The sequence below is a fragment of the Pantherophis guttatus genome, chromosome 4 (genome assembly GCF_059756535.1).
Source record: "Pantherophis guttatus breed Tessera chromosome 4, ASM5975653v1, whole genome shotgun sequence".
Taxonomy (NCBI): Eukaryota; Metazoa; Chordata; class Lepidosauria; order Squamata; family Colubridae; genus Pantherophis; species Pantherophis guttatus.
The window spans coordinates 119,317,350-119,341,740 of NC_142066.1; the positions used below are offsets into that span (position 1 = coordinate 119,317,350).

Sequence of the window (24,391 nt, forward strand, 5' to 3'; positions counted from 1 at the left end):
ACTACTACTTACCTAGTTAGAGTAATGAAACATTTGCAAGAAAACAAGCAAACTCAGAGAGCACCGAGGACCTCTCGTTTCAACCTTGAGCTACAAATATTCTCCTTTATTGGTACCCTATTTCTATTTGTGCATTTCTTTTAAGTAATGAAACATCAACTAGTTTTGTTTGTATGTCCAATACCTATTTTTCAGCATTCTTCTCATTGCTTATCACAGTTATCTCCATGTTCAAATTAAGGTCAAACTTACCGTAACTAAATAGCTTGTTTTTCTTTTGCAACTTCCTGATACTTCATTTATCTATTAAATTAGATAATTTTGAAGACCATTTAAAAACAAAAAAACCCACTTGAAAACTCACAGTTAAAGTGTTGTGTTCCATTTTTCGTTTAATTATATAAGTTGTAATGAGTTATCACAGTTACACTGTAATAAGTTTTTTTTTTCTTACTCAATTGTTGATTTTTCTAACTGTCATGGAAGACCCTAATCTGATACCAGGATAAATGCTATCTCTAAATCTTGATAAATACCTGTAGCAGCATCTCTTTTATTCTTGGCATACATTGCTATATCATCACTATTCAAATTTCAAATTTCCTTTTACAGTTTGAGTAGTAAAACATTTTCTCAACAATCATGGTAAAACTTTCATGCTCTCCTGAGTTGTCTTCTTATGTTTGGCATTCATATATTTTTCAAGTATGTACCTTGACTTACTTTTTATTGCTTCTTTGGAATAGTAGTATTCCCTCTTGTTTATCAGTCACATAGGGTTCTTTGAATGCTTTAACTATTCCTGTAAATCAAAGTCCCTATAGCGTTTTGACTTAAAAACTTAAAACACAATGTGTTGTTGCCAGTTAATACCACAGAGGTACAATAATATGAATAGATCAAAGAGAGAGGTAAGGAAAGGAGATGATTTATTCTTGGGGAGTGTCCCAAAGGCATTAAAACATTTGTGACATCATCACAAATGTGATAAATCATGTTAGGTTTTTTTGGTTTTTTTAATCTACATTAATGTTTCTGGAAAGGAAGATTTGGAATGGGGATGCTTTTACACAGATGACAGTTACAAATTCAATTGCATTGTGTTGCTTTTTTTTTTTTATTGAAAAGTTTTACAGAAAAAAAAGATTTCCGCCCCCCTTTCCCTCCCCTCATCCCACCCTCCCCGCCGACTTCCCAGAGCAAAATACAAGGTATTTCAATTAACAATCATAAGCTAAATTAACCTATCTATCCTTAGATTACTAAATCCCCCCCCCCGAAACCTTAACTCCACTATAGATAACATAATACTTCTAATACTTAACATTCATTCATAAGCTATTTGATATTTTCTTGTCTGATACTTATTTTGAATATAATCAATCCATCTTCTCCATTCCGATACGTATGTTTCTTGTGTATAGTCCAAATACGCTGAGATTTTCGCCATTTCTGCTAAGTTCGTTACTTTCAATATCCACTCTTCGATAGTAGGCAAAGAATCCTTCTTCCAATATTGCGCTACCAACAGCCTAGCTGCTGATATTAAGTTCAAAATCAATTTAGTCTCTAATACTGTACAATCCGTCGTTATACCCAGTAGAAACAATTGAGGAGTAAATTTCAATCTTTTTTTCAGAATGTTCTGCATCACCCACCAAATTTTTATCCAAAATGCCTTGATTTTTTTACAAGTCCACCATATATGATAATAAGTTGCATCATCACATTCACATCTCCAACATTTAGCTTGCAAATTCGGGTACATACATGATAATTTTTTAGGATCTAAAGTTTTAGTCATAATATCTCCCATTTTGCTTCCCAAATTCAAATTGGCTTCATTGATTTCTTCCACTCTCTCTTCCACCTGAATAACAAGTTTTGACAATCCTGATACTGCAAAAACAATATCATCTCTTATTTCATCATGCTTTATTGCAACAACTTCTTTAATTGACTTTATATCCTCCTCAACTTTCTTTAATTTCCCTTCCAAGATTACTGTTAAGTTATTCATTGCTGCAGCTTGGTTATTCATGGCTTCTTTTATAATTCTTTGAGATCATTAAGAGCAGCCTCCTGACTCTGTGAATCAACCGGAAGTTGTGCTTTCTGTGTCACCACTGACACAATTGGAGAACCTCCTCCTCTTTTAGCAACTCCTGGCTTAACTTGTTTAGAAGCCATCTTTTTTTTTTTTTTAAAGATCTTTTTTCCTTTCAAAGCCACAAAGTCCCTTAAACAATTTTCAAGAGCTTGTAAATTATAGTCTCTAATTTATCAAGCAAAGTAGTCTTTTCTCCATAAGCTCTCTATTCCCAGCAGCTTTAATCCACTCTCACAGAAAGTTCTCAATAAGCACTTTCATTTCTGACTTTCACTTTCAAACCCATAACAAAGGTGCCATCTTCAGCCTCCAGCTCAAAGAAATTCAATTTGAAACATTGTAAGTCCGGAGTTAAGCACTGTTAATTAAAAGCTTGTTCTCCTGTTTCCGCTCTGCCTGCACTTGTAATCAATCAAACTCACTTTTGACAGCAGGATTGGTCGCGGCTTCTAGCTCTGTTTGAACAGAGTTATCCCAGATTCGGAGCTTCTTGGTGGGCAGACTGGGGAGCTCTCACCCTCCAAGCCTCTGGAGTTATTCCAGAGGACTTTCGGGGAGCTCTACTCACTCCCACCGGCTCTCCTCTCCTTCTTCTACCGAAGGAGAGGTTTTTCAGCCGCCAGACAGCCGATTAGCGCTGTCAAAACGGCTTTTACAAAGTCACAGGGCTGGCGGTCTAAGGAGACTGTCCACGAAGCCTGCGGTGCCAACTGGAAGTCCTGTGTTGCTTCTTCTTAAAGCTACTTACCAGTGCATCTCATTCAGTGATGTAATATTCAGGAGGTGGGTGCACACATGTATACATGTATTCATAGAATACTTACGTTTATATTCTGATCATGAATTTGCAATGATATATTGATGACCTTAATATTTCTGTACTGAATACTTCTCTCATATGTTCTAAAGTAGCAAACTATTCTCTATTCTTTAGCTGTGTGCATTTAATTCAAGCTTTGAAAGAGTCTTGATGACATGGTGTAAGGAAGGACAGAAACTTTTCTGTTTCATTATGAAACAGTGAAAAATTTATGAACATTAATATTTTAAATCAATAAATTAATTTTATAATAGAAATTCTTTGTATGAGGGAGATGGCCGCTATACAATAGAGATTATGTGTATGCATGTGTATATAAATACATAAAATTGCAAGTCCAGCCTACTTAATGTTATGGAATTAATTTCCCAAATGTATGATGGACTTTTCCTTATTGTAAACTCTAGACTCTTATCTACCAGTGAAAATAGCCTGGTGGTAATCACAGAGAACATCTTTATTCTTCTTATTAAATAGGTGATTTCTGATTTGTTACGCCCATCTGGATAAACATTTTATGAATGTACAAGATCACAATATAAAATGGTTTAATGCTAATCAGAATACTAAGAGATAATTCTTCATATTATGGGATGGAGTGAGAACTGTAAATCAAAAGTTATCTGAAAATAAGACAGCCAAACTATTCCTTTTGTAGAATTGTGCCTCCTTCATGACCAACAAGGTGGTTTTGAAAAAGGGGCTATAGAAGGACCATCGGCTTTCAAAGATGCTTGCTGCCCTCATCTTTTTGATGTTGTGGATAATGAGAAATTGTCTGGACCTGAAAGCCCTATTCCAAGTGATGCTTCACTTAACATTCTAAGCAAAGGTAGGACTAGAAAATTGTTCATATTTCCTGTTTATTATACTATTTTCAGCTTAATGTGTGGCTTCAAGGATTCCAGAAACATAGTTCTAGAATTGGATGCATGTGTGTAAAGGCAATTCTTGATATGATTATTGCATCATAAATAATTGGGGTTAATTCCTCCCAAAATGTACTGTATCACCAGTTGTAAACACTAAGAGCTCAATATTTACAAGTCATGGAAATTTTGTATTATTTAAACAACATTCTGAGTTTCCTCTCTTTTCTTCCCATGCTATCTTTATTATCACTATGCATTTACACCTCTAAGTGCTTGAACTAATAGGTAGTAAAAATACCAATAATCCAATTTTCAGTTGCTTTCCATACTTGCCCCAGGTTGATCAGTGGCATAATAATGTTTTATTCTCCTTTTAAAATTTAATTTTACAACAAACTATGTGTGGAATTAACTATAGATATAGACCATTGAAAACTAATGCAATGCTTTTATATATTGATAATATATATTTTACTTATGAATGAACCTTGTTTTCTGCCCTGCAGAACCAAAGAAAGCTAATTTTATATGTAACAGTGGGGGGGGGGGGGAAGAAAGATGGTTCATTTGCATGAATAGGAAGAAGAAGTGATTCCTACCGTGTTAGAAAACGCTACCCATTTGCTCAGTTGAAGGGCTCAGGCCAAGTCAAAATTGGTATCAACTTCCTAGCCTATATATGTATATGTATATGTATATTTATATTTATATTTATATTTATATTTATATTTATATTTATATTTATATTTATATAATTCTTATCCTTCTGTAGCAAAATTGTTCTTTATCCTAAAACAAGATAATAATTCTTTATGAAACCATTTTCAGCACTTAAATGATGTGATTAGTGAAATATACAAAACAAGGTAAATTTCAAAGCATTTGTTGGATTTTTTACTAAACAAAAAACTTAACAAAACAGGGTTTAATTTTATATGTTTTTAATAAGGAGTCATAAATTCTCTTTTAATTTATAGACATGAAAATATGTTGGCAGTGCAATTTTAAAGCACAGTGCTTATTTCTAGAGCAGGGTTCCCAACCTTTTCTATATCCCTCACCCCAGAACACTTCTGATATATTCTCGCACCCCTTACAAAAGTAAATAATTATATGCATATAATTATGCATATATACTGTAATTCTGAAACTTCTAAACCCAAGTTTTCGCACCCCCGGGAATATTGTCTCACGTCCTCCAGTTGGGAACCCCTGTTCTAGAGTATTATACTTTGTATATTTTCTCAAGATAACTTCTTTTTCATGATATATAGACCACTCTAGTGATTTTATATATTGCAGACTATTCCAAATAATGTTTACAACTGCATAAATGTGCAGTTTTTTAATTAACTGCTTCAAGACAGACAAGTAGTGCTTGACTTATAATTGGGATCACAAACTTTGTTGAGTGAAGTGGCCATTAAGTGAGATGTCACATGACATCTCATATCTCGACAACTCTCACTCAAGCACAATCCAGATACTCCCTGTTGCTATTATTAAGTGGATGGAAGGCTAGGGAGCGCAGGCATGCCTCAGGAGGGTGGGGGAGATGTAATGAAACTGTATCATACACTAAATTATTGTCTGTTAACAATGGTTTACTAACTAAACTAAGATCAATTGGGTTCATGTGATATGCTGGTCAAACAAGCCATTTTATGTCTTTGCATGAACCTAGCACATGGCAACATTCAAACTATTACAGAAATGTAATTCATTTGAATTCTGATTTTCTCTGTTAATGTATACACAAATTTCCTCTTTGATGAAATCATAGGATGAATTTTTGAAATTTGAGTCAGGATCAAAATGATCAGTTTTGTAAAAAAAAATCCCTCCATAAAAAGGCAAATGATTATGATGTGTTACGCATCATGTTACGCATGCTCACACAAACACTCACATACACACACACAGAAACAAACACTCACTATCTTTTAAATTAAATTAATGTATGTTAAATTCAGAATTGTTAGGATTAACTTCTTCAACTTGATTCTACTTAATGATTAACTATGCATGCATAATACATTTTCAGATGTCCTCCAATTAAAGACCCAGTTCCAACCTTTTATGAATTTATCAGAAGAAAAGCAGAGATCTTTATACCAAATGGTCTGTGACCTTTTGCTTCATGAAGAAACAGTGATGCAACTAGAAAATGTGGTAATTTTTATTTCCCAATCATACATGCAATTTTCCTCTTTTTTTTAAAGCTTGTTCCTTATGAAGAAAGGAACATAGTTTTGATTGCTCTAGTATGTTTCTAATTATATACTTATAATTATTTTAATTGTTACCATGAAATCAGTGTTATCTTGGTGATTAGTAGATGGATTGTCTCCAGGATGATCTATCTTTAATCTGATCCAGTATTCCCAATACTGTTAGACCTGAATGCATCCACATTACCATTACTCATCCTGTTTTTCTCTTTTTTCCGCACTGCCTAGCATTATAGAGTTAATGTTTAAAAGAGTCAGGTTTTCACATAATATAAAATCAGTGGAATTTTTATTGGTCTTGACTGATTTGAACATCATTATTTTCTGGATCACAGCAAGTAGCATCACTTACCCAACCTTGGATGATCTCAGAACAAGCTAAGCAGAGTTGCTTAACATTGCTTAAAATTTGGATAGGAAACTTCAAGGTACATTGAGAAGTTTTTTTAAAAAAATGCAGCGAAAAACCATTTCCATATTGTTGTGAAAGAAACATAATAGAGGTGTTGAGGCAATCGGAAGTCAAACTTGATCTGATTAACTTTATTCTGAGTATGATTAAATCTGCCCACTGTGTCTGTTCTCTTTTTATTTTGTTTTTGCAGCTGGACAGTATATGTTCTGAGGGGAGTCCAGGCAACATAGCAATGGATGAATTAAAGTCATCAGAGAAACCATGTTTAGAAGAATTTCTGCAGCTTGTGGGTGTACATTTACAGAGCAAACAACAGATTCACAATAAGGAGCTTTTTCTAGCTGCTCATTTCCTCCTCAGTGCTCTGGCAGGTACAAAAGAATAAATAAGCAAGTGGTTTTCTTCTAAAATTATTTTTTGTTGAGAGCAGGTAGGGTTTGCTATTTCAGATTTATCGTATCATGCGTATGGAGGAAAAACACTTTGTAAATTCAGTTTGTGAATGTAGAGGAAATCCTTGGTGCATAAAGTATAAAGGAATGCAGAACTAAATGCATGGTGCTTGGATGTCAACCCTTCAAGGTAGATCTGATTAGGAAATCAGAATTAAAGTTTATTGAGATAAGCTATAATAACAAAATCTTGTTTCTTCCCTTCCCTTCCTCTTATGCCTCTTGTGAATCAGGGTTGAGCCATTCTGAGTGTCTTTCTAATATTTCCACAGACTTAAGGAATGCTTCTGTCATCTTCACAGTATTTACATAAGGGTTTCCAAAAATTTGCTTCAAGGTCACCCCCTACTTTCTACAAAGGAATTATTTAACTTCAGCTGCCTTTGAATGATGGCTTTCTCATTTTGATTCATATGGTGCTAAGTTTATTTACTGCTACTAATAAAGAAACAAGAAAGGTTCAAGCTTTTATATCAGTGGTATAAATTACAGTGCTTCAGAGTCTGTCTTAAAAGTAATAATTTAGAAAGAAATAGAACTGATCAAAGGAAAAGAATATTATTTTAATAATCTCAGGTGATCAACTCTTAGATCATTAATTGCCATTTGAAACTCAGTATCCCTAAAGAAAAAGACTGTTGTTAAACAAAATTAATATTTTTTTACATTTTACATTACATTTCCTAGATATCTTTGTGACTCAGTCTAGTTTTACAGATGCTTAGTATTTAATTTCTGTCTTTTGATATCACACTAAGATCATATTTATCATTTCTTCACTCTGTGTTCAGATGACTGACTCCTGATTCACTGATAAAATAAAGACTGTATGCTTGGATCTTTTGTCTAGAGTCTTAGAACTAATCGCCCTTGGAAACTTAAGTCCCACCATTATAGAAACCCTCACTTTTTCCAAGAATAACATTCATATATTTGCAAAGATTCTGTTATTATAGACAGACTTTACATAGCAATGATTTACCGTATTTTTCAGACTATAAGACACACCAGAGTATAACCTTAGTTTTTGGGGAGGAAAATAAGAAAAAAGTTGATTGGCGAGTGGATTGGCCTCCCAGAATAACCCCAATCAGCTGTTCCCAGAGGTGAATTTTAGCAACAGGTTCGTTGGTTGTGAGCTCTGTGCCTTTTTGTTTCAAAGGCTTTTTTTCTGAAGCTCTCTTTCAGAGGCTTTTTTCAGCCTCTAAAGCCTCCATTTCAGAGGCTGGGCAAGACTATATTCAGAGTATAAGACTTTCACCCTCTTTTTTGGGGGAAAAAGGTTTATCTTATACGAAAAATATGATACTTTAAATCCTACTTAAAGCCCCAACTTAATACTACTGTTTGTGAATCATTGCTCTAATCAGTCTTTAATGTCATGGAGGTTTTTTGGGGAAAACTCTTTCTCAGTGTTGAAGTATTGATCTTCTTGTGACAGGTCAGATTGGATTCATGAAGTTCTTTGAAATGAAACTACAATTTTTTATAATCTCAGATTATTTTTGTTGTTAAATTAAACAGGGATTTTTAATTTTCATATTTTTCCCTTTAGTTTGGTTGATTACATTGTTGTCTTGATCCTAACATGCATTAAGTTTCTGTCACTTATTCTTTTGCCTACCTATCTTATTGCTCATCCAGTGGGTGCTCCTATCAGAGAAAATTATTTCTCTAATTTTTCCTTAAAGACATCTGAAAGTCCTTTTTTTGATCCTCTGTTACCCTTTTACTTGTTCTTGGAGTCTTCATCATTTACTTGTTTTTCACTAGTGTCTCTGTATCATTCACACCCACTTCTACTTATATCTCCAGCAAGCCTTTCACTTCATCTAAAAAGTCTATATGAAGTTGAGCTTGAACACCTTGTCTAATTCAATATATCCAGGCTCTTCTTCATACCATAAACACTCTGCACAGGTAGTTTTAACTTATGACTGGTTGCCTCATTTAAAGTTTGAGGAATTTATGTGAGGGATATTAAAACCCAGATTCAAAATTCCTACAGTTGGGATGGCAATTGTGTGACTGCAGTTCAAGTATCAATGACCAACTGATACTGATGGCTGTTAGCAACATCCTGCATTCGCTTGATCAGGTTTTATTACTGTGATATTAAAAATTGATATTTACTCTCAGTTTTCAGCAAAATTAGCTCATACTGAACCACAGATTTGCTTGACAACTGCGGGGTTTGCTTACTGACCACCACAAAATTAATAAAATCAGGTCAGTCACATATTCTTGCTTTTTAACCATCATGAGTTATGTCTTTATGGTCATAACTCGAGAACTACTTGTATTTATTAATGATCCTATCCACCCATTTAATAAAGATAATAAAGTCTTTATTTTTGAGATACAGTTTTTATTTTCTATTCTAGTCATGTTTTTTAATATATGCTGACGTTGACTCCTGAGTATTTTCATTTCTAACTGAATTATATCTTACAACGTGCTTGGAAATGCAATTTTGAAGTAGTCAGACTTCACTTGTCAAACCTTTTAAATGCAAAAATAAATGGTAGATTGTCTGAACAATAGTAATTTAAAGGCAAGATTCAATTGTGAGGTACATCAAACTACAGGAATGTTCTTTTCAGCATGGCAATCTAGATTCTCAAGACATTCTCTTTCAGGAACAACATAAATTGTTCTGTTTTGGCAGATTCTAGATTCTATGTGGACTTGGAGAACATACTGCCCTACTTTCTTGAGTTTCTTCAGAAAGATTTCAGAAGCCCATGACTCAGTGCTCAGCGGGAATGATTCTTTTATATTTTTAAAAGTTTTTGTTTGCCTTTTATTTCCTTTCTTCAGAACTGTCAAGTTATTCCCTATGGTTGCTGCTAGCCTGCTGTGACCTCCAGCTTGTCCCTACTCTGTGTTTCTTGGTAAGTCCTGTCAATTTAAGTTGGAAATGTTTTAACAATAGCATAAGTTCTAGCAGCTGGTTCTTAGTGGTACTTATTCATGGCAATATCTTTTGCATCCCTTATGGAATATGTATTCCATTCAGTTTAAGAAATTAGCTAGCCCTAAATGGAAATTGAATTTTAATGTCATACGTATTATCCTTCAACAACAGGTTCCTAAGGCAATTCACAGCAGGAAAGATAAGAAAAATCAGTACAAAACTGAATAAAAAGCAATCACTGATTTTATAAGCATTTTGTCATAATTACGGTATTTCAAATAAGAATCTGATACCTGAAAAACACTGTCAACATTTGGTCTGTTTCTTATACTAAAAAAAATAGACATTTTTCCAAATGACATAGATTTTTTTAAAAATTCATTATTGTTGCAGATTATGACTCAGATAAAATAAAGCTTAATAAAACCTACAGAATACAACCAATAATGCATAGAAACTCCATACATTCCATTAAATACGTCAGTAGGAATTAACAATTAATAAAAGTATTTATTGAAACTAGATTTTTTGTTCATTTGTTGCTATCACTGCACTTTTATTCCTCCATTCTAGTTTATCTTGTGGCCATAGTAATTCTGTTCCTCTTATCAGAAATAGATTGAGATCTTTTGTACACAAATACTTGTAATTTTTTCCCTTTCAAATGTGGTTCTTTAGTTCCTACTGTTACTTATCTACCACTCCCTTTTGAAATACTTGGGAAAACAATAAAGGAGGGGTGGGAGATACGGTTCTGATCTGCTTAGATAAAACCAGTTTCGATTGCAAGAAGCCATGACAATATGTTGCATGCTGACTATTGGCAGGAATTTGTTCAGCAACATTTTGATATAGATAGGTTTTTGTGTGTCACCTTTTGGAAGTATGAATGGTTATTTCTGCTTTTGCTTGCCCATTTTTAATGCTTTATTGTTAATGGATGATTTTCCTATAAATAAGCTCTTGTGCTGTGATAAGTGGAATCTTTTTTGAAGTATTATGAATTCATTTTAATAAATATATCTCAATTTTCATAAATTTATTTTAATACAGCATCATAAATACTCATCAAAATGATTATAAAGAAAAGAAAAATTTCAGTATCCTGCCTATTCCGCAGCAGTGCAGAAGTGATAGTAATTATTCCCTTGAAGCCAAAGGGCCAGCTGAGTAATGATCTGATTGAAAGTGCTGTGTAATGTTTCAAAGTGCTGCATGGATAGAATGGCTTTTCTATTGTTTCTGGGGTGCTACAGATAAATGGTATTATGATGGTCTCTGTCAATGACCTAAGTAGCCAATTGGATTGACCTCTGTGTCTACAAGAGTTCTTTTGGAGATCCAAGCCTAGCATTGCTTTCATTCATTTCTCTCTCTCTTTTTTTTAAAGTAAGGCTGCACGAGATCTTAACTTTGGTCTGTCTTGTGTTAATGGAGTGTGCTATCCTTCCTATCCAATTTTGAGGGTAACACAACTTTTAGTCAAAACTTAAAATTTATATAGTTGTGACAGACTTTGACTTCTCAGTAATGATTAAAGTGATGCCTGGCTCGCTAAAACATTTAGTGTTTTTAAGAACAGGGTTTATAATACTGTTATATTATACTTCTTATAATATAAATACTGGTATATGTAGTATACTATTTTGTGCCATTGGGTCTCATTGTATTAGATAGCCTCTACCAACATGCAGAATTCCCAGCTTGATCAGAGTGAATTGTAACACTGATAAAGGGGCCCTACTTGGAAGGAACCAAGTTTATCAACTAGTAGTAGCAATCTCCTGTCACCCCAGAGAACTTGGCAATCAGATACAGCAAACATTATCACAAAGATAGGTCTATGGTCATTTCTCAATATCATTACTATACCAAGCCTGGACGCTCACAGAAAGCAAGACCCTAAAAAAAAAACTTGTTTCTTTAGCTGTTTATGAAGATTTTAAAGATCCTGGACATTTTTAGCATTGCTTCAATGATTTACTAGAGATATTAGTTGAGATACCAGGCTTTTTGCTAGATAATTTGGAGACTAATGGACTGTTCCGTCCTCTATTTCAAAAGCCATTATGATGAAACCCTTAGAGATACCTGCCTGAACCTTGGCAGGATTGTTCTCTAGGAGTTCTACATTCCATTGGATATAATGCTGCCAAAAATGAATCACCTAGAGACGTTTAGATAACCTATGGGCATTTCCCCCTAAATGGAACCACAAAGCAGGTTCATTTGAATCTGTTCTCAAATCTGCCGCTTCAGATCTCAAATCTGAACAGAATCAGGATTTGTGCTGATTTGCGCAGCCCTCAAACATGCAGATGCATAAATATGTAACAATGGATATGCTGTTCCTTTATATACTAAATTGGATTATATAGTATACTGAAAAGGAACATGAAATAGAAACCCAAAAGCCTGAGATAAAGAAAAGGACGAAGAGTTAAATTCATTGACAGTTTTGAGACCATTAGCGATACTTTACATTTCCCCAATCTACGCAGAGAGGTTGCTAGGAATTGTAACTATGAAATGCTTATGGGAAAGGTATCTGCACAGATGGTGTCACTATTGAAGAGACTGTTTCACAGAGCTTTGGCTGGAATAGCAGATGAGTATTTTTATTTATTTTATTTCATTTATATCCAGCATTTCTTCCAAACAACTAACCTCCTTTTGATTCTGGTAATCAGCAAAGTTGCCCAGAGAATGGGCATTTGGATTTGGCCTTCCAATTTAATGTAGCATACTTTGATCATTACATTGCATTGATCCTCTAATTTGTTGCATTTTAAGAATGTACAAAAACTACTGTTCCTGAATCTCTGAAGATTAATTTCTGGAAAACTGTTAGGCAGCTTCCAATAGCCAAATTTGAAATAAAATTCCAGTGTTTTCCAGATGTTCCATTCCCAGATTAGTGAGCTTTACATATGAAAATTTGCCTTCATTATTTAAAAATTGTACTATTGTGGAAATGCTTTTAATCAATGTCTTTCTATCTCTGAGCAGCCTAATATGACCTCAGAAGATGGTACAGTGATACTTGCAGATCCCGTATTGGCTCCACTTGCTGACCCAGGAAGGTTTCGGATAGCACAGAGGCTATTCGCTTTATCAAACATTAACCTTGAAATGACGGAATCTTCCATCAAAGCTGCAACCATGAAAAAATCCAATTTTTCCCCAATCATTCTGTATATAGCATTGAATGGCCTCCATGCATTAGGCTATGAAAAAGACAAGAACTGATGAAGCTGTTTGAATAGTTTAATACTACAAGTGTCTCTGTTTAATGCCTCTTAGTGATGAACCCACTAGATTTGTGTTCATGCAATTGGAATATCTGCCGATGGGCTGTGTTATTGGAGTAAGACGAATGCTGAAATTAATTATATGAATGAAAAGATGCAAAGATAAAAAAGCAATGCAGGGATACTTGGTGAAATGTTTGACACTCCTGTATTATTTTAAGGTTTAAAAAGATTACTTGTCCTCACTTTTCAGCCATTTATTCAGCAACCATTCAAAGTTACAACAGTGCAGAAAAAAGTAATTTTATGGCTCATTAACCACCATTCACAACCTTCACAGCATCCGTCAGCCATATGAATGCCATTACAGTCAGTATGTACTGTCTTGAGCCAGACCTGTGATTTTTTTTTTCTTTCACATACCATCACCCCTTGTAGAGTAGAGAGAGATTTCAACAAAATAAGCTGTTCACTGTTCTACATATCATGATCACACTGGCAGCAGGGAAGGAGAGATTGTCTTCATAAATTGCTTGCTTTTTATTCTTCCCCCCACCTACACCTGAGTGAAGGGTTTGGAGAGAAACGGATTTTAAGAGAATGGCTCCAGTACTAGATTGTGACAGAGTTGCATTGCTTTTGATGCATACAAGATAGCAAGGTCCATTTAGCAATAGCTTCATTTAGAACTGGACTTGCCAGTGAAGAATTTCTTGTACTGTATTGTGCTTCAGTACTAATCTTATTTTCCTTATAAACTAGAACAGCAGCCCCTAACCTTTTAGGCACCAGGGACTTGTTCTATGGAGGGAGGTTTTTCCGTGAACTGGAAGGAGGTGGTTTTGCATGCTGCCTGCATCCCACAGCTTGGTGCTGGTCCACAGACCAGGGGTTGGGGACCCCTGAGCTAGAGTATATTCTAATTGAATACTATGTGGCAATAGTGTATTCAAAATTGAGCAAAAACCAGTGGTGGAATTCAGCCGGTTCAGGCCGATTCGGGTGAACCAGTTGTTAAAATTCTGTGCTACCCTACCTGCCCCGCCCCGTCCAGTTACTCATCTTGTCCACTCGCTTGCCCGGCATAACTGCTGCTGCTTTGTCTGGCTCCCTTGCTTGCCTCGACCACACGGTCTCCGAGGGCTAGCCAACTTGCTCCTTCAGTTGCATCTCACGTGGCGCTCTCCGGCACACAATGGTGAGAAGTGCAATGGAAAAACATGACGGAGGGGAAGTCAGGTAGGCAAAGAAATGGGGGCAATGCTTGGGGGAAGCTGGGGCCTGGGCAGTGGTGGGTGGGGCAAGCTTAGTGGTGCTGCAAAGGCAAAACCAGCAACAACCAGAGCAGCCTTCTCCGTGCTCCTCGTCCTACTTGGGGAAAGAGAGGGCTCCGTGGCACTGCAATGGCAAAAAGGACAACAGAACAGCCTTCTCGCTGCTCATCCTTCTGCTTGGGGGAAGCAAAAGCCTGGGCGGAGGTGGGTGGGGGAAGCTCCATGGCGCAGCACTGAAATGGACAAAATGGCGACAGAGCAGCCAGCGTGAGGGAAGGAAGACACTTTTTCTCTTTGCCTGCCCTTCACCTTTCCCTCCTCCTGGCAGCTCCCTTTCTCATTTCCCTATTGAGCACAGCATCCAAGATCCTCTTTAATGGGGAGGTGTAACAGAGCAGCCAGCGTGAGGGAAGGAAGCTGCTTTTTTCTTTGCCTGCCCTTCCTCTATCCATCCTGCCAGCAGCTCCCTTTCTCATTTCCCTATTGAGCACAGCATCCAAGATCCTCTTTAACGGGGAGGTGAAACAGCAGCCAGCGTGAGGGAAGGAAGCTGCTTTTTTTTTTTGGCTGCCTTTCCTCTTTCCATCCTGCCAGCAGCTCCCTTTCTCATTTTCCCTATTGAGCGCAGCTCCCAGGATCCTCTTTGATAGTCCACGCGCCTAAGGTTTCCCCCCCCTCGCAGCCCAGGGCTATGACAGAGGAAAATATCGGGAGAGGCTTGAGGCTGAAAAAAACAAGCATTGCAAAGAGTTTTCATTAATTTGCACTTTCCAGCTTACTATCACAGAAGTTTGTTTGTGTGTGTGTGTGTGTCTTGGGTTGAATAAGCCAGATGGCAATGGCCGGTCTCATCCAAAGGAGTTTTTGTTTCAGGTGGGTCTCCTAGCCTTAGAAGGATAGACAGAAGGAGGAAGGAAAGGGAGAGAGAGAAAGGAGAGAGAAAGGGGAAAGACAAGAGGGAGGGCAGGAAGGGAAAGTGAATGACATAGTTGCATGGATGGATGGATGGATGGATAGATACATGAAGGGAGGAAAGAAGGAGAGAGAAAAGGAGGACCACAAATCTTGGCACTAGACATGCCTTTAGAAGACGCTTTGAAACAGCACAGCAATCTAGGGCTGGAAGGGATTCAGAGGTCATCTAGTCCAAACCCCTGCTCCAGCAGGAGACCCCTACAGAATCATAGAATAGCAGGGTTAGAAGGGACCTTGGAGGCCATCTAGTCCAACTCCCTGCTCCAGCAGGAGACCTTATATCGTCTGAATTATTTTGGTGCCTTTAACAGAGAGGAAAATTGCCAGAAAAGAGGAGTTTACTAGGACAAGGCAGAGGAAGGCAAAGGTAGTCGTCGATTTATGACCACAATTGAGCCCAAAATTTTGGTTGCTAAGCAAGAGCGTTAAGTGAGTTTCACCACATTTTATTCAATCCATGACACCTCCCTGCTCTAACAATCATGTGCAGGCTAGGGAAGAAAATCTGGAGCCGTGTGTAATGTTCTAATGTACAGAAGTTATAGTTAAATGTGTGGTAGAAAGTGGGTGTCTTTTTCCAAATTCAGTAAGTGAAATTGAATGTGTATAGTTTTAGAAGAGCTCTGTGTGTGTACATACACATACAGTATATATATAAGATACACAGTATATCTTTTTGTGTGCCTATATACACTATACTTTGTAATATGTATGTACACATATGGCATATATACATAGGATTAAATAGTTATTTTGGATGTTCAGTAGTGGTAAATAAGTAGACTGGGAAATTGTATCGGTATGAGAGGCCAGGCAAGGCACCCTTTGACATGAGTGACGTCAAGTTGGCCATGCCCACCCGATCACATGATCACCAAGCCACGCCCACAAAACAGGTTGTTAAAAAAATTGAATCCCACCACTGGCAAAGACCATCATGAAACAGGAGAATAATTGAAAGAGCCATTTAAGCAAACAAAGTTAAAATATTGAGCAGCACAGGAATAAATAAGCATGATCTGAAATGTTGGGCTTTCCTTTGGAGCCATTATTTAGATTAGTCAAATATCACAAAGGATGTAGCAAGTTTCCAAGTATTTTTCTTTATGGTGTGGCAGAGAAACTGGGAACAGCAGCATTCAGTTTGGGAGTCATATTTTTAATCTTTCTAGTTATAAAGGCATTTTTATTTACCCTACTTGATTAATGTGAAGTGTATCAAAATTGAGCTCTCAGAGCTGCTTGTTTTAGATTGGGGGGGGGTATGTTAAGGAGCAAAATGTAATATTTAGCTTTTCAGATATTCACAAAGGGATATAAAACCCATTCAATTCCATTCACTTCTATTAGCAAAGCCATATGGCCTCAAATCAATGAGTTAACAGATTTTGGATAATATATTCACAGCACTTATTAAATGCTAATTAAGGTATTATGGGAATGATAACGAGTTTTTTTCAGTGTTTTAATTTAGGCATATGCAGTGCAAAAATATGACTTGTTATTCTTTCATATTGATAAAAAAATTGTATACATCATTCAATATAAAATAACATCTATTGCAAGGAAGGCCTACTGTATTGCCTCTTTTCAGCTTCCTTTTCTGATGCCTGTTCTGTGCAGTAAGAATGCAATTCATAAGAGATCACACTGAATTTTCAAATATTACATTTTATTTCATATATACAAAAATAACCTTAGGAGTTTTCAGGATTTCACAGTTTTATACATTTCAACAATGATATACAACTTAAAATGGGTAAACAGATTTTTTTTTTTAAAAAAAAAACATTGTTTAACTGAATAGCACACATTTGTCCTATGAAATTTCACCACTTTTCTTATGATCCTTTTTCAGAACTTTCTAATCTGATCTATGTGGCAATTTTCTTCTGATTTACAGCATGGAAAGACAATAAAATTTCCTATTAGGGATTCAGTCAAGTCCCATTTAAATCTTCTATTGTCCTATGTGTATCAATATTAGTGCACGTTTGAAAAAAGTTACCGTTTAATAGAAATATTAAGAGCTGAAGCAATAAAAATTATACTGCATAAGCCTAACAGAAGTCATTATTCTGGAATGTACCTAATGATGATTTTCTATCATCTAATCTTAGAAACACAAAATAGCCCCCATATAATAATTCGCCCCCCAAAAAATGTAGATCTCGATAGCATACATATTCGAAGAAATGGTATGACAATGCATCCAAGATATATTATTTTAATACAGCTTCCAAGTTAAAACATCTTTCTCTCGCTAACATGTTACGTTTTCTAAAAAAAGTATAACTATCATATATGCACCTGAACCCTTAATCAGATGTTTCTCTTACCCTCATATTGGAACACAAATAACATCATAAGACTGGACATGATTCTCAGCTATCATACTTGATCAGTAGAAAAATGTTCGATCTTAAAAATGGACAATCCGTTTAGCAGCAAGAAGTCTCAAAGAAATTCAGTTCTGCCAAGAAAGCCCATATAAGGCAAGGACATTGAAAGGAAGAAGATAAGTAAGCAATCTAAAATATAGGTATTCCTCAATTTACCACAATTGAACCTGGAATTACCATTGTTAGTCATGATGGGTTTTAAGCACATCACCATGCCCAGTTTTATGACCTTTTTACAGTGGTTGTTAAGTAAACTCATTGCCCATATATGGGTGCTTTTTTCTGGAAGCCAGAAGTAAACACCAGTTCCCAGCAAAAAATGTAAATTGCTGTCACATGACTGCAGGACACTGCAAATATTTATGGAACAGTATCCAAAGTGTGATCATGTGACAGTGGGGTGATCATCAGAACTTCAAATCCAGGTAATAAGTCCTTTTTTTGTGTGGGGGTAGGTGTTGTAACTTTCAACAGTTGCTAATTGAGAACTACCTACTGTATGTAATGAAATAGATAAGAGGTGTTAGGAATCTCATTAGTTTGTTGCCTGGGGTTTTGTTTTTTTTGTCATGGATGTTGCTATTTTAATATTGTAGAGAAAGGATTATCCAATACATAGTTCCAGTCACGGTGAACTTTAATGGAAAACTAATCCAAAGCAATTTACATCATAAACACAAATATTTCAATATGACATGATGAAAGCAGCTTTTGAGATAGTTTAAGGGTTGCTTTGTTTTCTCTGTAAGTTTCCAAGGTTTATTATGGGAACTCCTGCCAATTGAACCAAGATAAGACAAAGCAAAATAGTAATAATGTGCAATGGCTGTAGACTATATTTGATTCTGAACAGATAAAAAATTACCCATGAACTGAAATGAATTTCAGACAAATATTCCAAAAAAAGTTCTGTATTTTACATTTTTATTCCAAAAGTACGTACCTAACTCTAATCCTTTCTATCAGTATCATATACAGATTTGAACAGGGCAGTTTGCATTCAAAATTTTGCATCTTTCTCAAAAATAGCAGTTGCTGCTGATTCCACAAATTGCTAAAACATCATTTTTAGGAACTCATTATTATTATAGATAGGATTTACCAGATCTTGTGTAGATAATTTAGCAGTTAAATTATTGCTGTTATTTTTGAGTATTTTCTTTTCCAAAATCTTTTAACCACAAAAAAATTACTCAAATATTTTGTACATAATTTTAAACTCGCTGGGTATCTGTGATACTAGTAAATTAAATAGAAAGAAATAGAATTTTTCCTGAAGCACCAACATGAACTGTCATTTGAAACAGCAGTCTCCAATCTTGCCAGTTTTGCAGACTGGTAGGGAGGGGAGAGGGGATGGTTCCACATGTACCTGCCACTCACACAAATGGAACTGTACATGCAGGCTTGCCAGCCTGCTGTGCGTACAAGTGGAGCTGAACACACTTGTGCGCTTGCCTGCTTCTTCTGCAGCTTGGTTCTGAATGGGCCATGGCCCAGTAGTGGACTGCAGGCCAGGGGTTGGGGACCCCTGATTTAAAACGTCCCTCAGTTTCTATTATTCTCTTTCTTCAGCTCTTGCTCTTAAGTTCTTTTTTTTATAATTTTCCTTGATTATGACAACTGTCTTTCTGACACTTTCTGTTCTTATATTGGTTAGTATATTTGTATTTATAAATTTTGAAGGCCAAAAATAGTTTAAAACAGTAGCAGCTTCTCCTTGAAGATTCAGTTACTGGCTATAGAGAAATAGGCATTTACATTAGAAACTAAAATTAGCTTTGATTCAGGTCTGACTCAGCATGATTCATATATTCTGCATTTTATTATAAATTTAATATAAATGAAAAGCTTAAATAAACATATAACAATTATATATTCCAGGAACTTTATAGTCCCTGTGAATTCAGTATGACCTATTGTAGCTTATGTATAATTTAAAGTTACCACAATGTATAAACTATATAAATTTATGGAAAATTATTATTTTTTTAAAAAAAGCTTAAACAGATACAATTATGGATTGCCTTAATGGATAAGTAACGTTATAATAACTGTCATGCACTTTTATTGATTTTTTTCCATTCCATAATTTTTGGTAAAATTATAGAACAGAACAATGAATATTATTTACTGATCCATGTTAACATCTAGTATAGGCATTTGCATAAACCATTGTTTTCTACTATTATTACACAGGCATACCTATACACTTAGCACATATATTTCAATATATATTTACTTTGGTACAGATAATTATGTACCCTAATGTCAGCAAGCAATATTTTCTTCCCATTTCATGTACTCATGTTAAGCATAGACACATTTTTCATTTTTATATTGAAGTACACATGGAATCACCCTTATATGATTTCACATTTACTCTATTAATGAAGGAAGGATAAATATACTTTATCCTTTGAGTAAAGTGGTTAAACATGTCTGGTATATTCTGGATTTATTATCCATAGGAATTTGCACTATATCAGTTTAGATCATTGACAGGAACTCTGCAGTTGCAGACAAAGATGCCAAGAACTGAAATTAGGACACTTAAAATGTTCTGCCTCTGATTTACACCTTTCCAATTAATCCATTCTGCACCTCATTTTGCCTGTTACATACTTCTCCATTGCTGCCATTCAGTGGGAGGATAAATTCATGGGTATTCAAAGTTTCATTTCATAGCTTGAACTACTATACCCATGCAGCAAAAACAGTGAATGGCCTATATAATGTGCAGTGATAGTCTGTGACTGAGCATAGAGGTGTATTTTATATCAAATGCAGTAATTCTTATGCATGGCAGCGAACTAACTCTTCCTGTTACATTCAGGACCTGTGGTTTAAATTCCCATATTAATGCCAAGAGTGAATTCTGTGACATGAGCAGTTCTCCCAAGATGATATAGGGGTACCAGCATAAAAAGTCTTGCCCAGAGAAAATATAAAATGTTTCTTGACCAATTCCCTACTGTTAACCATTTCTTTAGAAAGCCATTAAGGCAAATACTGATACTCTGTTTTTCTTCTTCCTGCTTTTGACAGGAAAAACTGACCTTCTGAACCTTAAAACCAACATCAAATTCGTTTAATCACTTGCTAAACTTTCCTTCAACTAAGGCCAATCTGAAAAACCTTCTGCTTTCCAACAGGAGTGGATAATACAAATCAATGGCTAGAAACAAGACATGAGTAGACCAAGTATTCTGCTTGAGAACATTTTATTTTTTAATAAAATAGTTCAGGTAGAATCTGAACAGAACTTTAATCCCGGCTACTTAAAATGCAGCCCAAAAACTCATCTAGCAAAGAGCAGTAGCATCAAACCAACTGGAATGCTAATGTAATAATAGAAAACAAAGGAATGAGAAGCAGTTATTTGACTTCAGGTTTCAGTAATGCCTTCCGCTCAATCTCCATTCAAACAGTATTATATTCAATAAAAGTATAGTCATTTTTACACTTTATCCCACTTCATAACCCTACAATGACATTGAAATTACAGAGTAAAATGTCATTTTGGGTACTGGAAATTTTTTACCCCAGACTCAGGTATACATATTTTTAAATACTTAACATCAGCCTATCTACAGAATTAATGCAACAGAAATAAATTTCTGTACAATATTTCATATTGTTAGAAGCTAATTTCTAAATACCGATAGCAATTAAGACACAGATATGCAATTATTTGCATAACATTTACAAAATATACTTAAATCTTTAAAAAAATACCACAAAGGTTTTTTTTAGTCTACAATACCTTTTTGGTATCAACATTTCTCTATATAAACTAAAAATTATTGAAACCCTGTTTCCTTGTGCATCTTAAAAGGCAAAATACTTAAACGCTAGTTTGTACTCTCTTGGCCTTTTCCAATATTTTTTCATTGTTGGCATCTTGTGTATGATACTTTGGTATTGAAAATAAGCTCTGTAATCCTAGTGCCCAAACTCATATGCAAAATAAATGAAATGGGGAAATGATAGCTACCTCAGACTCTCTATGTGTTAGCAATGTCTGGCTCTATTTATAATAGCAGACGTAATATAAAATATGATCATCAAATTATTACCTCTTAGTAATCATCCATATCTACATCCCCTCAATAGAATATATATCAGAAATCCATTTATGTAATCAGTAAATATGAACCTAAGATGACGAACTAACTAAGGGAAAAGTTATTAGCTAACACTGTAAAACGTGAGTGTGAAACAAAAATAAATTCTTTGATAAATAACACTGAATTTTAGCATCTGACAATAATTTTAGTTTCACACTCTATTTGGTGAATAAAGCCATGTAACACAAAGGATCAGCTCAAAGCCCCATCACATCACGTTTTATAACACACAAAATCACTCATAAATACTCTGGTATAAACTAAAAGCCAGTCGTCATAGAACGATATACAAATACAGAGCGAGGTCATAATAAAAAAGCAGATTTTGTTCCTCTAAGCTATGAATTTTCCACAACTAAGAACATACATTCTACATGCTGAGCTCTTCACTAAGACTCTGTAGCGTGAGGTTCTTTCAGGCTACTTCACCATTACCTCAAACACAATGAATTTACATTACGAGAATTCTTTGAAAAATACTTACTGAATGGGTTGAAATGTTGGCTTTTTAAAAGAGTCTCTTAGGGAAAGTTCAAGATATTGCTTTTACATTTATGTAAAAAGGGAATCTACATAAAAGTCTACAGTACATCTGTCTAAGACAAAACAGCTGCAAAACATGGATAACATTAAGCAAATATGCTTCAGTAACATGGCTCAGTGCTGGTTGCTTTATTAAAGTTCTGCTTATGTCAAGGAGATATGCTTATTAGAACAAGGATTATATCTAAATAATAAAAACTAATAAGATGAAACATTTGATTTAAAACAGAGTTTTACAAAAACCTTTTCAAGTATTTTTCTCCTTATCACAGTGAAAATGTAAGATCAAATGTATAAATGAATGACTGGAAAGTTCTTTAGATGAGTAAAGGCAAAGTAGTAAATCAAAACATTTATAAAAATGCTTCAACGCATTTCCTTCATGTGATATGAATAAAAAGGTTATTTGTAAAAAGTTAGAAAAATTAAAATAAATCACATATTAAGTACACTTTCCCTTCAACATTTTGTATAAAAAGTTTGACTAGCATACTATTATTTTAATATACATAAAATAAAAACATATTGGGTCCTGCCAAGTATCTGGCACCACTGTACAATATTTTCTTAGTATAGTGTTTGTTTCAACTAACATTACATGATGTTTGTTTCATCTTTAAAAGAACTGTCAGTATACCCAGCTAATCGGGACCCACTGTGATTCCATTCTCAATTTCTCTGTAGCAGTTTGCAACTTCTCAAAAGCTTTGTCTAGGTTGTCATTCACAATAATCAGATCAAAGTAGTGACTATAAGCTCTCTGGATCCGTGCACTCTCATCAACAGTTTTCTTCAAATCAGTATCCTATTAAAATATTGACAAATATTAAAAATAAAACAATGCTATAAAAAGCAAGGGACTAGAGTCAGATGTAAAATTGAGAGTCTGCATTAAAAAAAATCTTTAGAGACCAGCAAAACTAGGTTTTTTTTAGAAAAAAGTATTTAAAATTAATTCCTAAAAATATAATGACACAGGAATCTGAAATTGCAAACAGCTATGTACCGTAGATAAAACAGATGTTCTTAATTACGTACATTACAGTCTAGTTCTTGGGATTCTTATAGATATGCACAACTCTTTAAACATGCATACAATCTGCATACTTTGAAATCTTACTTTAGAAATAAATGTTTCAATATTAGTTTATTACAATTCTGGATTTCATCAGAAAAATTTCAAAGCATTTTAATTAATAACAAAGCAGCTACATTTTGTGCTAGATCAAACTGTATGGACCATACTAACTATGTACTTAAATGACCGAACCTGTCAATGAATATTTTCCTGGCCATTTTAACATGCAGGTATTTATTTTATTTATTTATTTCCATTTCTATACCGCCCTTCTCCAAATAGGACTCAGGGCGGTGCACAGCCAAAGTAAAAACAGAGCATACAAAATTTAAAAAACAGTATTAAAATAATTAAATATTTTGGCCATAAATTAAAACAACCCAATTTAAAATCAATTTAAAATTTAACTCAAGCCAGCCCAGCTAGTTGAAATAAATAGGTTTTCAGGGCTCGACGAAAAATCCGGAGGTCTGTTATTGTACGTAACTCTGGGGGAAGGTTGTTCCAGAGGGTGGGCGCCGTCACAGAGAAGGCTCTCCCCCTGGGGGTCGCCAGCCAACATTGTCTGGCAGACGGCACCCTGAGGAGGCCCACTCTGTGCGAGTGTACTGGCCGGTGGGAGGCTATTGGTGGCAGAAGGCGGTCTCGTAAGTACCCCGGCCCTAAGCCATGGAGCGCTTTAAAGGTGGTCACCAACACCTTGAAGCGCACCCGGAAGACCACCGGGAGCCAGTGCAGCTCGCGCAGGAGAGGTGTCACATGGGAGCGCCTCGGCGCCCCCATAATCCCCCGCGCGGCCGCGTTCTGGACCAGCTGGAGCCTCCGGGTGCACCCCAGGGGGAGCCCCATGTAGAGAGCGTTGCAGTAGTCCAGGCGGGAAGTGACTAGTGCCTGAGTGACTGTGCGTAGAGAGTCCCGATC

At 35.6% G+C, this 24,391-nt stretch overlaps 2 protein-coding genes across 20 annotated transcripts in view; one reads left to right on the plus strand and one right to left on the minus strand.

The window, feature by feature from the left end:
- GSDME (gasdermin E) overlaps positions 1 to 16,882 on the plus strand; it is a 40,743-nt gene extending 23,861 nt beyond the window's left edge. For 3 of the 6 annotated variants that reach the window (XM_087892668.1, XM_034402648.3, XM_034402647.3), the window contains 5 exons: positions 3,589 to 3,762; positions 5,847 to 5,974; positions 6,639 to 6,819; positions 9,721 to 9,794; positions 12,827 to 16,882. In XM_087892668.1, coding sequence (XP_087748794.1) covers positions 3,589 to 3,762; positions 5,847 to 5,974; positions 6,639 to 6,819; positions 9,721 to 9,794; positions 12,827 to 13,066 — 797 coding nt within the window. In that variant the 3' untranslated portion in view covers positions 13,067 to 16,882. Of the gene's footprint in view, positions 1 to 3,588; positions 3,763 to 5,846; positions 5,975 to 6,638; positions 6,820 to 9,720; positions 9,795 to 9,988; positions 10,057 to 12,826 lie in introns of those variants that run through there. The other 3 variants (XM_087892670.1, XM_087892669.1, XM_087892671.1) reach the window with 1 other exon arrangement.
- Positions 16,883 to 18,338: 1,456 nt separating this feature from the next.
- The window catches only part of PALS2 (protein associated with LIN7 2, MAGUK p55 family member), a 53,899-nt gene continuing 47,846 nt past the window's right edge, over positions 18,339 to 24,391 (minus strand). For all 14 annotated transcript variants that reach the window (XM_034402654.2, XM_087892665.1, XM_034402656.2 and 11 more), the window contains one exon: positions 18,339 to 23,197. In XM_034402654.2, the coding sequence (XP_034258545.1) occupies positions 23,021 to 23,197 (177 nt within the window). In that variant the 3' untranslated portion in view covers positions 18,339 to 23,020. The remainder of the gene's footprint in view (positions 23,198 to 24,391) is intronic.